Here is a 14,975-nt window from a genome sequence, read left to right as displayed (position 1 = left end):
GACCGTCCACTGTTCAGGTAGAAAGATGTGATCACTAAAGCACATTCCACACTTCAAGATGCCAAGCTACCTTCATGCTTGGTTTCATCACCGCTACCAGAAAAGAGACATTCAAATTTGATACAATTATATCAAAAGTAGTCAAAGCTAATCAACACTGTATAAAGGCAAATCTAATACCTGTACTCCCATCAAATCCTCCCACAGCATAAAGAAGGCCATTTAATACAGCTGCTCCCAGCGTGCTTCTCCTGTCTTGCATGTTAGCAACACTTGTCCACTGGTCCTTCACTGGATCATAGGAATCTACTGTGCGAACTCTCAGAGAACCATTGAAACCACCAACAGCATAAACCATGCCTCCCATGTACACCATTCCTAGAGCAGGGAAACAGGGAGGAAGCATGAGCATTTTAGTCTGTCAACTTATTTTATTGTATAGTGTCCTAAGTATGCAGATACTTGATACAATTTACAGTACTCACTACAGTATCAGGCTTTTGACAGTGTCCTAGCACCACACTTCATTCAGATTAAACACCAGAAGTTCTTACACTTTTTGTTACTAGTAAACTTACACTTCTGAATATCATGCCTGCTGAATTTCTTCTTGCTTAGATATCTCAGCTGCTTTAAGATCACATTTTCACATTTTTAGTAGCTGTCACTTCTTCACATTTTTAATCTCACTTAATCTTCTCATTCTTCATCTCAACATATTTTAATAGTAAAATTATTCATAATGTAAGGCAATAAAATTTAAATTTCATTATCCTTTGTATTTATAGGAGGTAATAAAGCAGTCTATTCTAGAGATTACAAACTGAAGCACAAATTAAGATCAAGCTATCAAATTTATATTGTTTCAGATTAGCAAATAATTCAGACATTAAGAATGAACACTGAAGTCAAGGCTTAGGCCTTGTCAGGTAAACATCTGAAGTACTGTTCCAAAGAACATACAATGCTTTATACAGGCACCTACATTCTGCAGTATTTCCAACTGCAATGAAAAATTAGGCATCATTTACCTGCTCTACATCTTCTGGAAGGCAATTCAGCCACCTGATGCCAGCGTTCTTCTTTAAAATCATAGCATTCAACACTGCGAATTGCCTTTGGTGCCTGTCCTCCAACTACCATCATCAACTAAAAGAAAGAGAATACTACTTTTTAGTTATTTGCATATATAAAAGCACCTGAAAGATCAAAAAATGTGAAAAAATAAAGAAAGCTTCTATACAAGAAATAATTAAAGGGCTCCTAAATAAGAAATTGGTAGTCTTCCAAGCCAGGCAAAACACGTGCAATACACATGCAATTTGTAATTATTGTGTTCAGAATAAATATCTGAGGTAGAAAAGCAGGAAGCAATTAGAATCTAGGTAAGGCTCCCATGAATGAGGCAGATCCTGCTGTGTCTTCACCTCCTACTCTGACGTCAGGTATGGGAGTTCAGTGCCTGTGATATTCGATGGAATTGTAACTGTCCATCACAGAACAGCCTTATCTGGTTCCCTTGGGAGAAATGTGCTAAATCTCCTGAACAGAATCTCCTATTCCATTGCTGCAGTTGCTATAATAGTACTATGAGAAAACTTCTTTACTCCACTGGAAACAAGATAATATCTAATGTTTGGTTTGTTTTCTTCTAAAATGAATGAAAGTCAATGTTTAGGTAAAAATTGAGTAAAATGTCTCAGCTCGGAAGCTTTAGTCTTTGTTTTGTTGTGATTGTTTTTTTAAAAACAGGCTTATTTTCCCACAGCTGTATATTTCTCTGATGCTGAAGCACATATTGAAAATATATATATTGGGAGGGAAGGTATTGGTAGTGGTGTGTGTAGGTGGGAGACTAAAATACCTGCATCATAACAGCATAAAGCTAATCACTTGTTACATATTTGTGATAAGTATTTTTGTGATAAATAACTCTGGTATAAATTTTTTTACTGGAACACCCCACGTGACAGTAATGCTCTCATCTTTTGAAGTGGAGTTAGAAGAAATAAGTATATTAGAAAACTAAGGGTCTTACTTTTGGAAGGCTAGCGGGTGTTCTCAATTTTGTTCGAGTGCTTTTCATCAATGCTCGTTGCTCAGTTGGCAGCAAGTGATACTTCATAGCTTCAATGAGGTAATCTTTACAAGCACTGCTGTTCTTAACCAATATTTCTTCTTCAACTCTCTATTAATAGAAGTTTAACAAGGTCTGAGCATGTTATGGAAGTAAAATACAAATCACAATCTGAAGTGTAATAAAGCACTTGTTATATCACACAAATGCAGATTAATCATGCTTTTTAGACTGTCATTCAACCAGTTAAACACAAGTTTATGTGATTACAATATGCAGTCCCTAAAAAGAAAAAAAGAAATCGAAAGATGTTGATTCTCAATTAGTAAGGGGACGAAGCAGTGTTACGCAAGGTAAATCAGTTCTCTTACAATCAGGCCCATTTCTCAACTTTTCAAATACAGAGAGTACAGAACACTTTAAGGGGGAGATCACTGGAGACTAATTTAACAAACTAGTAAAGCCACCCCTCAACAATAAAAATAAATAAATAAATACAATCAACCCCACACAACAAAACCCAAAACAGAAAAAAATGCCAAAAAAAAAACCACAAAGTAGAGGAAATTTATATAATAAACCAGAATTTTAAAAATAAATATCTACCAATCTATTACTACACCTACTATCCAATGTTAAGTGAACTCACATTTTCAACCTTAAATACTTGTGCTGACACAAAAATATTCAAAATGAGCTTATAAAATTTCAAAAGATGTATTATATCTGAGCCAGGTAAAGGAATGTTTCCTTTGTCATTAGTTCCTAATCAAATTATACAGTAGATACAATTCAGAAATTGAAAATTCACTTACAAAAATAAATCTTGTGTCAAAGATCATATTACAAATGAAAGCTAACCTGATTTTAGTGAACAAAATAATTTGAATTACTAGTGTGGTATAATTAGTAGTCAACCGAATGGATAAATTACTTATATATGTCATCTTCTATGTGGCAATCCCTCACTTGGTTCTGTGCATCTATGTGCACATGCATATGAGGTAGTGGTTGTTTACTTTTACTATCACTAATATACTACACTCCACTGTTTAAATTCCAAATTATCACTCAGGCATTAAAAAAAAACTTCAAACAGACAAATTTTCACGTGCAGAAGAATTAGTGTTGCTTTTTGCTTACCTGAACTAAATATTCCCGGGACAGCAAAGGCAGCCGCACATGCTCCATCAGGCGTGCCATTAGCTCCTGCCTTACATCTTTGTCATGGTTTACCCACGCTATCACTGCTTCAAATACCTTCCAGAAAACAAACAAATGCAAGTCCCTTGGCTTACAAGTTCATAAGTATGAATATATCAGCGTGCCTCCAAAAAGAGCTTTTGCTTATACTAAAATCCTAATGTAAGAAAAGATGACAGCAGTTACAGCTCCTATTATTTCCTTATTTATCCACTATAAAATTCTGAAGATGCATTAACCAGTCTCTTTTTATATCACTCCTCTACTGGTGTTTCAAGGCTAGCTGTGCTACATTGACAAAATGCACACAGTAATTTCATTGATACTGAAAATCCAATCAAACTAGGTAAACAAACAACACAGCAACAATGATACTACAATCCTCATACTTTTCTTCTTTTCTTGGAGAATTGACCGGACACATGATCATTCAAACGACTTAGCATCACTGGGTCCTACTAGGAGAAGCGATCCCATGCCTAGTTTCTCCTCGGTTGCACAGCAGCTGATCATACATCTAAAGCATTAAAACCTTAATTATACTCCACAGAAGCAGCACCACATGTATCAAAGTGATAGATCCTGACCTTCAGGGTATTATGGGGACAGCAACGTGACTTACTAAGTTGCAGTTTAAACAGATAGTTCCTAGATTCAAAGTTCCAAAAAGGTCTTAATACAAAACACTACATAGCCATGCAAATCAGTATTCAAACATGCCTTTGAATACAATTTAGCTTCATTTGAACAGAGGTGTTAGTATAACTATATACTCCTTGGAAAAAAAGAAAACCAAGATATTTTAAATTGATCACAACTGAATTCAAAAGGTCAAAAACCATCTATATCTACAATCTGAAAACCATTAGAGGTTCAAAGCGATGCATTGGGCTCACTGAGATCACAGAGTTTCAAAAATGGCTTTAAAAGAGCAAGTTCTTGCTGAAGATAAGCCAACACGTATTTAAACTGAAGTTTGGTTATACTATGCTACCTAGGCGTCTCCTTTGCAAACCACATTTGTTCAGTTAGGCTAAACAGCCCACATATACATACAGAGGTTTAATACATTCGTGGGACTGCTGATGTTAAACTTAGTAGATGGCATACACTTGCTCTTCAACCTACTATTTTGGAGTTATTTATTCCTCGGTAAACCAAACTCTTATGCATGTGATTCACAGCATGTGTTCTGTTTGTCTTGCTTAAAAAGGAGAAGGCATAGCCATTTAATTTAGTATCCATTTTTTCAAAGAACAAAATGTTAAGTAATTGAATACATTTTTAGGATTTTTAAGAGTTCAGATTAATTTTCAGCATCAGACTGACAACATTTTGGGGGAAAATCCTTAACACTTTCAGGAAAAAAAAATCCTTTAAACAAGAGCAGAATACATGCTTCATTGCACTGAAACAAAGAACACATCCAAACAAGTGTACTAGAGCAGTTAGAACAAGCTCACTCTCTCACTCAAAAGAATAAACCAAATATTGGGATACAGATGTTCTTACCTTCTCTTCTGAGGCAATTGTGAGTTTGTCACTGGATATAAGACTGCACACTTGCTCTACACCAAGATTGAGGTATTCTTCGCTAAGAACGACATCAGAAAAGTGCTGTTCTGTTTGGATAAACAGAAATACTCTAATATACAGTGCAAAGTGTATCCCACAACAAGCATTAAAGCAGCTGAAGAAAAACAGAGGAAAATGATTCAATATTCAAGCTATTTTGTCGTATCTAGAAACAATACCTTAACAATACCTTAACTTAAAATATTTGATATAAAGACTGGTCTCACAAATTGCTTTTATATTTAAAAAATCTTGAAAATAGTGGAAATATTAAAACACATTATACTAGAAGTAGTAATCAGCAATTTAACACTTTTAATATTGCTTCATCTTAGTACTTGCCTTTGACAATTACTTAAATTTTGCTGCCTTTGTACACACAAATACAGAAAAAAAAAAAAAGATTCTAGGAAAGAACATGCTCTGTATGTGGTTGACAAACATTTTAAACCTGTAATTCAACATGAACAATGGCTGATTCATTAGACCTAACCAGCAGTGTCAAACAAACAAGTCTGGATACTGTTTGTGTCTCTCAGAGCTTCTCCAAGGTCAGAAAAACATTCCATATCACTATCTCTACAATGTGTAGATTTTTTTTAAATGCCTCAACTTGAAATAAAAGAAACTGATGAAATTTAATGTTTTAGTTGTAGAACCAGACATTTTATTTTAATATAGAGCATGTATCTTTATCAAGTTGTTCAGTTGTCCTCTCTCTTCCTAAAACTGCTCTTTAGGCTCTATCCAGTTGACTGTTATTTTTCCCCTCTTCAGCTATTCTTAACAGAAGTTAGCAGGGACAACTGTTACGTGGGAATTTAAGAATTCACTCAAAATTAGAACAAGTAGAAAAAGGCCATCAAACATATTCAAACTAAAGAACTTTTTTAAGCCTTTTTTACCCCTCCACTAGTGCTACTATAGTTAAGACTCCATGCTTGACAAACTGTCTTAAGCTGCTAAAAAAAGCTAAAGAGTGCTGAATGCTTCCAGATCAAGAAGTCTGGATTTTTCAGGTCAACTTTTCAGGGTTAAACAGCTTTTTTGCACTGTACTGAAGACTAGAAAGCATAAAAAGATGAATCTAACACAATATAATTCTGGTCCTTTATTTAGTTCAGCATCCTGTTCCTTGAGACAGGCAGCATAAATTGCTCCAGACAAAAGTCCAAGAATTTATATGAAAAGTATGAGAATAAAACCTCCTCTCATAAAGGTCTTACTATAACCATGAAAGTTTAGAGACTGCTAGCCAGAAGGATAATATTTTACCATAGCCACATTTTACTAAACACTGTTTAGTAAGATATAGTCCAGTCCCCTTGAATCCTGTTAAATTCTTGACTTTAATACTTTCTTATAGTAACAATCCCACAGGCTCATTGAACAAAAAGCTCCACATCTAAATTTAACACCCACTTTACCATTAATCAGTTTTCAATTAGTATCCCCATGTTCTAATGCTGAATACGATGACAGGCAAAACTGCAACATGTCTACTTAAAATCATTCATCATGCTATATTCCTTTTTAGCCTTCATCTCTAAGTACAGTCCTTGCCTTTTCAGTCCCTCATCCTACCAGCCTTTTTAGATCATGCAATCATCACCACTTAAGTTCCTCCAATTCCACAGCATTCTCTTAGATGAGAGGGTTGTATTTTCTGTAGTACTTCAGGCAATAGGAGAGAAAGGATGAAGAAAAATAGCACTGATTTTTGTAACACCACCATTATTTTTCTACTCTTTACAGATCTTTATGTTTGTTTGCTTTTCAGACTACAAATACAGAGTTTCTTAAGCTAAAGTAAAATTTTCTGAGGTGCACTTACTGAAAGAAGTATCTGATGAATTTTACTATTTGTATATGGCAAATAGACGTTGAGAAAGGTAATTTGCATTTATTAGTCTTATGATAAACTCCAAATTTCAAGTGACAGCACCACAAAACAGCATGCCCGACTGTACTCAGAAGCCAAGTTAGGAAGAAAGCAGAAAGGGGATCTCAAGCAAATCTGAGGTTCAGAAGCCTTATTCATCTCCCCTGAAAAAACCTATGCAACAGTGGATCGCATCCAACAGGACACTCTTTGTAAACTAGAAAAACCCAGTTGATTTTATAGATTCATATGTAAAGTCCTGCTTTTTAAGTTGATATAGATTTAAGCCATGCTCTAAATAGGAAGGACACAGCCTCTAAACCAGAAAAAAGTTGGGAATTTTCAAAGTAATACAATGAATGTGAGGCTGTCTCCTGTTTTCATGCTATAAATAGAATTGTGAAAGGAAATAAAAATAAAATAGACAGTACTTTAACAAAGCATAAGACTTATTTCACTGGATGTCAGCCTCTGTGCTTAAAGTATAAAAAAAGGCACATGGCCAACAGAAGAAAGAAGAGTGACAAAAAGGAGAAATTAATACAAACTACTCAGTCAACAGCTACAGGCTCAGGTTCTCCAGCAATGCCTGGAAACAAATCCTCAGCTGAATGAATTACAATAAAAAGAGAAGTAGGAGAGTAGATTGATATATAAGTTTTAGTCATCTAAAAGAAAGAGGTAAGGTGAAATCACTTGTCTCTTAAGAACCACATCTCTTGTTGTCAAGGAGACCATCTTAACTGATGGATAGATAACCTTTTCACAGAAACCAATGGAAATTACCATTAAATGGATTATTCAAAATAATTAGAAACTGGAAAAGAACAAGGAAATGCAAAACCACCAATTAAATCTGCTGACAGCAATTTACCAAAAGCTGATCAAGTGCTGAAGGCAGAAGGCATTATTTTATTATATATTAAAATAATGCTTATGAAATTCAAACTTTTTGTCTCCTTTTAATACAAAGGATATCACTATCTTTAAAATAATATTACCCAGTATTGAGTGTTCCAAAAATCCCACTTAAAGCCTCTCTTTCCAAATAATATTGAGGAGGGGTGTGCAGTTTTTTGCCTTCTGGGTTAGTATTTGTATTATCCCATATAATTGCTCACATCCTGAAAGCTTTGATAATCTGGAGATATTAACATCAAACATCACGAAACTGAAGACATGATTAAAGAAACTTATAACATTATTAAATATTTCATGCATCTGTTCCCTGCAAAATCTCACATTAGCTTGGTTTTCATTTGTTGCATTAGGTAACATAATTCTTTCTTCATGAACATCTCCAAACAGATAGTTCTATCTGGATGGATTTTTTTCATGAAAGCATAAAGGGTTTTTTTTCCTCCAAACCACCGAGTGTGCAACTTTGACAAATTTATATTGGAATCCTGCCTCACTTCTTGCCACTTTACCCAGACATTGAAGCCAGCTGGCTCCAGATTCAAGCAGCCTGGAACGAGCCGGCTTCAAAGCTGCCGAGGCTTGGCTCACAAATTCCCACTTCCTAAGCAAGTAGAATCCTACTTCTTTATTCTCAAAACTAAAATCTGCCTTAAAAAAAAAAAAATCCCTTCCATTTTAGGACATTTCTAAAATATCTGTTCCAATTGCACATGTTAAACAAATTTTCACAACTGATAGAGACAGTTTCTATCTGAATAGCTAAAAGATCTGTCCTTGTCTGCCCTGTACTAGTAGGACAGGACTTCAGCTTTAGGGACAGATTAAAAGGACAAAAAGGAAGTTCTTAACAACATGAAAGGGGCTAGTAATAAAATGTTTGTAAGTACAATAAACAATGCCAAAAGAGAGCACAGCACAACAATAGGAGCTGTAAAAGTACCATTTTTTGGTATGTTTCATTATGAGTCTGGAGACCTGTATTATACACACACAGTGGCATTAAGAATTTGACCTATCTCTTCTACCTAAAGGGCACATAGTCTTACTGGCCAGAAGGATACTGACACTGATTTTTTTCAATTACATATTAAGGATAACTAATCTGAAGTCTGCACAGGGCATTTTTGCTATAAACATTTGTGGATTGATTCACAAACCCTATGTCTACAATCAGACCTCTTCTGGCATAACTTTACTAAATGGAATAAACAAGTATATAAACAAAGGTCTATTGAAGTTCCCTCAGACTGAAAATTTTTCAGAGAATCACAGTGGACAAAGCTAAAAGCCTGTAACTCCATTTCATGACAGTGGTGGCTGTTGTCAGTGTCGGCCTCTGTGTATGACACCGTTGAAGACTGCCTAAATTTCTGTTGCATCACTAATTGGCTTTACTCATTTGTTAACATTTTCCTGAGGTGTTCCAGCAGCTCATGACACTTAATTTCTAGAAATCTTTTTAACGTTTTGTGCACTTTCAGAAATCTTCTAAAGATCCTACCGAAACCACAGTAACACGTATGAAAAACATAGCCAGAGCTTATCAGTGCCAGAGGCTGCAGCTGGGAAAAAGGAAAACCCCTTCATATTCCCTAGATCTTTTCATTACAGTAATCCAGTGTATATTAGTGTGTGGAAAAAAAAAAATCATATCAAGTCTCAGAAGTGTCTTTCATCTGGTTTAGACCAATTTATTTCTATTCCACAAAACAGACGATGATATTTTTTACAAAATGGAGTGAGTACCTGCATCCTTCTGATGTGACAAAGGTACAAAACCAGCTGGAACCTTCCAGAAATGAAATGATAACCTCTTGGTTTACAGCAATGCAGCGCATGGGAGCTTGGAAAGATCTAAGTTTTATGTTCACTTAAGAGAACAATGACAATTTCTCAAACAGAGGAAACAAATATATTAGCACATTAGCAAGAATTAGTTTTTTAAACTATTGCTTCAATTCACCATGTCAGATTGTGATTTTTCTTTTTTTTTGTTTTTTTTTGGCTTGGGATGAAAGGTCTTTGCTAGTGGCCTAATATAAGGCACTGGTGAAGCAGGAACCCCAGCCTTACTATGGTGAGACAGACACAAGCTCTGCCAGTTGGAGAACCAGCAGAAGCTAAACACTGCAGAATCTTCTCCCCCCCCCCTTTTTTTAAATCTGATTTACTTGTCAATTTTATGCTCAAATAACTGCTTTTGAGAACACTATGAAATTCACAGCAGCCAAGGTAACAGCAGCATAGCAACAGACGTTGCTACTCAGAATAGAATCGTAAGAACGAGTCTCCTAACTACATCCTTCCAATCTCACGCATACAAATGTACATAGAATAGCCTAAGACATGCGTGCTTCCAAGTCTAGTTGGGGCTCAAAGTCTTAGAGCACCAGAATCAAGAGCACTGTATCCCACAGTGAAATACAATGCAGGATGCTAAGATTCCCTAACAAAACTTTCTTCAGCATCTCCTCAGCATGATGCTAAAAGCCAAGAAGGTTTGCTGTGTAAAACTGGTCCTCAAAAGACACTTCCACAGGTAATCCAATGTTTCCAAACCCCATATCTGCCTATGCTGTGAGTGGAAGTACACTATTATTCACTGGTTATGACTAAGAAATATGTCAGGGCAGGGCCTAAGCACCGAGCAAGTGTCTCTCTGGTCCAAATGGCATACCCCTCTTTGTTAAAAGGCATCTATCTTCAGGTTGTACATAATGTTACAACTATAAAATACACCATATTTTCAGGAAAAACTTATTTCATGAGCATCCTCTAAGACTAAGTAAGACGTATATCAGACTAAAACTGAGGACAGACTAGCAGCGCTCATGCCAGAATCTCTTTGCAGGAATCCTCACACAAGAAGGATGAGAGGCCTCAGCTGAATGCAGTCCCTGGCTGTGGAAGTGCGACAAGTGCCAGAGCAGGACTAATTTCTAGAACACCATGAGAACAAGTCACATCTCAAAGTTTAATTGCAACAGAAGCTCATTCCAAGTAATCTGTATCAACTGTCCACTAGGCAACTGTAATCTGTAATCTGTATCAACTGTCCCTACAGGCAACACAGATACATACAAATGTATCTCCTAAATTACAGAAATCTCACACTCTGCTACAGGATAACAAACTCCACCATGGGACTATGAAGTTCTAATTTTGATGAAAGTTGGGGTTTTACTCCCACTGGAAGGAAGTTCCGGAGTCTCACTTTTCCAATAACTTCTGGTCTATATTGTCATTAATTTACTTTTATGCTGTCATTGTCTATTAGCAGAGTATCTCCCTGCCTCTTTTTCCTACATATTAAATAACAAATGTAATAAAGACTGGAAGAAGTTAAACATCCAAACCAAATGCCTTTCATTTTTTTCTAGCAGGGAAACATTTCCACTGCCTTTTAAATCTAATAATCCTCTTCTGTACTCATTCTAGTTTGTGGAGCCTTAATCCCGAAATATCTGATCCTGGGAGTTCAGCTGTCTGTGATACAAGGCCTAATTCTGAAATAGCAAAGCCACACATATTTGGCTTAGACTTTTGATAAAATGTTTTCAGTTGTAAGAAAGAGCCTTGACAAAGTAAAAACAGCCATTTGAGATAAGAAAGGGAGGTTGGGGGGAAAGAAGCTATGATGGCTCAGATACAGCAGTAAGCAGCTTGAAAATTCAAGAGCAAAAGCATTGACCTGAATAGGTATGAAATAGTACAGAACAAAACCATGGAGTTTGACAGAAATCCAACAAGGCTGATGAACAGCCTATTGCAAGGGGAAATGGAAGCCAGTCCTTCCTCCCTGCTTTTACCAGAAGTACTGAACATGCCAGTGCTCTCCTTAATAGGTTGCAAGTCCCAGCTAGGACCAACAAATAGCTTCCTGGAACAGCAAAGGATGCCTTACCAAAATGACCCAGAGAGGGAGGGCTACAAGTTGGACACAGTTCTTCTGCTCTCAAACACACTTAATCAAAAGTGCACTTAAGGTCTTGACAGGGTCTTAGATCTTGTATTTCTAGAGAGTAATCTGTACACGTATTAGCTTCAACTACTAAATGGAACAAAGGATGTTTAGAAGTAACTGAAGTAGTTTAGAAGTAACTAAGGCACAGTCAGAAAAGAAAGTGGAACAAAACCTTAAAATTCAAAATTAGGCAACAGCTACATCAAAATGTGTTCCCTAAAACATTAAATATCTGAACATTAAGTCTATTTAATAAATGTATGCCTTGCTTCCTATTGCATAAAAGGTCAAAAATATAATAGCTTTCTGGATTTGATATTATATTGCTCAAAGACAAATCAATTTAATTAAAACTTTCTGCATAATAGTCTAAATACATTTATCACAAAGTCATTCAGTCACATACACATTAAAACTTCTCAAGTAAGGTATGCTTTACAAAAGCTAGTACTTTCAAAACAACCTGAATAGCTTTTGAAATTGTTTTTAGTTGATACATAAGTGATTTGAGTAAAATTTCACTGGACTAAAAACTTCCGAGTATGCCTGATTTGTATACTCAGTTTCACACTTAAGGTAGCAACCAAGGGTTCTGTTGACAGACATCTAACCATATGAGTTTACTGCATTTCTTTTTTTTCCTGAATCATTTAGTCTTGATAGAAAATACTATAATCTCCTGGAAGTGGGGTAAAAAACCCCCAAAACCTAAAAACTCTATACCAGAATAAAGATTTTCTACAGACTTAGTCCACTTAAAGCATTCATCAAAACCCTGCTTTTAATGAGGTCTAAAATTACTCAAGGCAATAAAAAAACCTGTTACTTGTACCTAAACATATGAATTGGAGCACTTAGTGCTCCATTTCAGGAAAATGTTCAGTTTTAACTCTGTACTAACTGTTAATGATGCTAATTGGTCACTGTATATTTTAGAATTGTTATGAAAAGCAATACAATCACATGTTTGGGGTTTTTTTGCAGCCTTTTCAGTATATTTATTTTTAAATTTTCTTCTCTATATTGCTATTGTATGACAGAGTGCTAAGGATTAAGGAAAGCAGCACAGAGTCTGCAATGCAATGAAGTAGCTCACACCCTGACTATGCACAGCATATTTATATCAAGAGTAAGAACAGAGTGTACATTGCTTTAAAATTCAGCACACAGATATAGCAAAAACATAGTAGGAGTTGAGCTGGCGGCTTCTGGTACAGGCCATCAGGACTCCAATAATATGAAGACAGAAAGGGAAGCACAGATGAGGAAAACTGCTTTCTGGAGGAATCTGACAAAAATGGAAAGTGGCTGATTACAGTGGAAAGAGAACACTAGTTCCAGGCACAAAAGCAATAGATATGAAAGAAAAAAGATTCAAGTAATTCTGCAGAACTGGAAAAGCCAAGGATGAGAGGTTAGAATTTGATCTAGGGAGGAAAGGAGTATCACAAGAGTAGTAACCAACCGTAGCAAAGAGAGAGGAAGTTATGGCAGAGAGAGATTTACATTGCAGTAAAAGTGAAACATGATGTAGAGCAGATTTGGTAAGGAAATTAAAAACAAAATAGAGGAAGACACAACTAAGCAGTAGAGAGAAAATGGCAGAGGAGAGTTAAAGTTGTCAAGTTTACAAACCTGAATGACTGGGAGAACACTGAAGTCACCAGGGACAGAGGAAGACAGGTAAAAGGGAAAGATGTTTAGATGGAAAGCACTTCAGTTTTGCTGAACCTGAAGTAGAAATGAAACATCCAAGAGACACTGAAAAGACAGGAAAAGATCTGTGACTGGGCAGCTAGTGCAAGCTGCATGTAAGAAGGCATACCTGAGAATCACTCTCAACCTCTGACAGCCCATGACTTCCGTATTGCCAAATGAATTCATCCTACTCTCTGAATATTCACTGCCAAAGCTCTAATCAAAATATACTACTACAGTGGCTAGCAAGTAAATCTTATAAAAGAGTGGTTTTGTTCATTACAAAAAGCTTCCATTCAAAAGTAATTCCTCAGTGTAGCATCTTCAGTCTCGACTCAAACATCAAGACCCCAGGGCACTGTACACACAAAAGAGCAGTAAAATCACTGCTACTTGAACAAATGAAAAGCCTTAGTTTTGATTACAGTATTATGTTACAAACCTACAAGCTTATACAATGTTTTGTTTACTTTTTAGTAATCTACATTTTGCAACCTTTAATGGTATCAAGGGCAGTCAAATAAGGTTTTAATCCAGTTTGTTAACTATTACCAATTTACTATCTGAAAACTACATGTATATAAGAGTTTCCAACAGCAGAAAATGTATTTGGAATACAAAGAAGAAAAACCCAAATATTTTAACCTTCATAGAACTGTAGAAATGTAAGCTAGAAAGAACTTCAAATCATCTAATTTTGCACACAAACATGATTAAGATCAACCTAAATGACAAGTTACTCTAACTGGGTATTTTACAGCTGGCTAACAGTAGGGAGTCCATAACTTCCACAGATAGCTTGCGTCATCTGTGCTACTTTTAGTTGGATTTTTTGCTTAATAACTGAAATTACTTTAAAGGTACCTCACAAGCTTGCTCACTCTCAGTCATTTTTATGCACAGGAAGATCTGCATTCCCCCTCATCCTCCTCAACATTTAGTTCTTGATTGAAAAGACTATATTCTTTCACAGTCTTTGTCACAGGTCAGTCAGTTTTCTTAATATGTTCATGTTAAACTTTGCTGGATTCACTTTAGCCTGTGTGCATTTATATTACAGTTCAGTTCATTTTTCCACCAGCATCAAGAAAAAGGGAATAATTGTTCTTCCTTGACCCCCCATACAACACTACTGTTACTTCAGCACCAAATGAGAATTGCTTTAGATTCACAACAGCAAGCAAAATGAGAACGTTATTTTCAAATATGTCAAGACTTGATTTGAGACAGTCCTCTTACAGATATGAATAACAACTTCTAAGATGACCATGACAATGTACTTTTAGTAATACAATTAAGAATTCCATGAACCTTTACAAGCAAAGTAGAATTTGTTGGTTGAGTTATACGGTTAGTTAGAAGATGCACCTCCATATACTTTGTGTCAAGGTAAAAGAATGAGACTACAGGTGACCTTTATAGTAGGAAATGTCAAGTCTTGGGCTAGATGAGTAGGATTTTCAGAAGACAAGTCGGTAACACAAAACTCATGGTACATTCCTCGTTTCTTAGCCAATGCAGGGACTACAGACAGCCCATCCTTCCATGCACTTGTCTTCTTTCCTCCCCCGTGTACTTCCTACAGACTTTGGCTTGTGGCAGCTGACAAAATTTTAATTCTTCTTTCCTGATACCTTCCCCTAAATGACAGTGCA

General features: G+C 36.0%; 1 protein-coding gene across 3 annotated transcripts in view; it reads right to left on the bottom strand.

Moving 5' to 3' along the window:
• Positions 1–14,975, bottom strand: part of KLHL2 (kelch like family member 2) — a 60,250-nt gene that overhangs the window by 9,121 nt on the left and 36,154 nt on the right. For all 3 annotated transcript variants that reach the window (XM_062613801.1, XM_062613880.1, XM_062613950.1), the window contains 5 exons: positions 4,793–4,902; positions 3,221–3,337; positions 2,039–2,188; positions 1,032–1,149; positions 181–378 (listed from right to left, as the gene is read on the bottom strand). In XM_062613801.1, the coding sequence (XP_062469785.1) occupies positions 181–378; positions 1,032–1,149; positions 2,039–2,188; positions 3,221–3,337; positions 4,793–4,902 (693 nt within the window). The remainder of the gene's footprint in view (positions 1–180; positions 379–1,031; positions 1,150–2,038; positions 2,189–3,220; positions 3,338–4,792; positions 4,903–14,975) is intronic.

Source organism: Pezoporus occidentalis, unplaced genomic scaffold, assembly GCF_034315485.1.
Source record: "Pezoporus occidentalis ecotype Australia unplaced genomic scaffold, CSIRO_AGI_Poc_V1 ctg1, whole genome shotgun sequence".
In the NCBI taxonomy this organism is placed as follows: Eukaryota; Metazoa; Chordata; class Aves; order Psittaciformes; family Psittacidae; genus Pezoporus; species Pezoporus occidentalis.
This window is presented reverse-complemented; position numbering and strand designations above follow the sequence as displayed.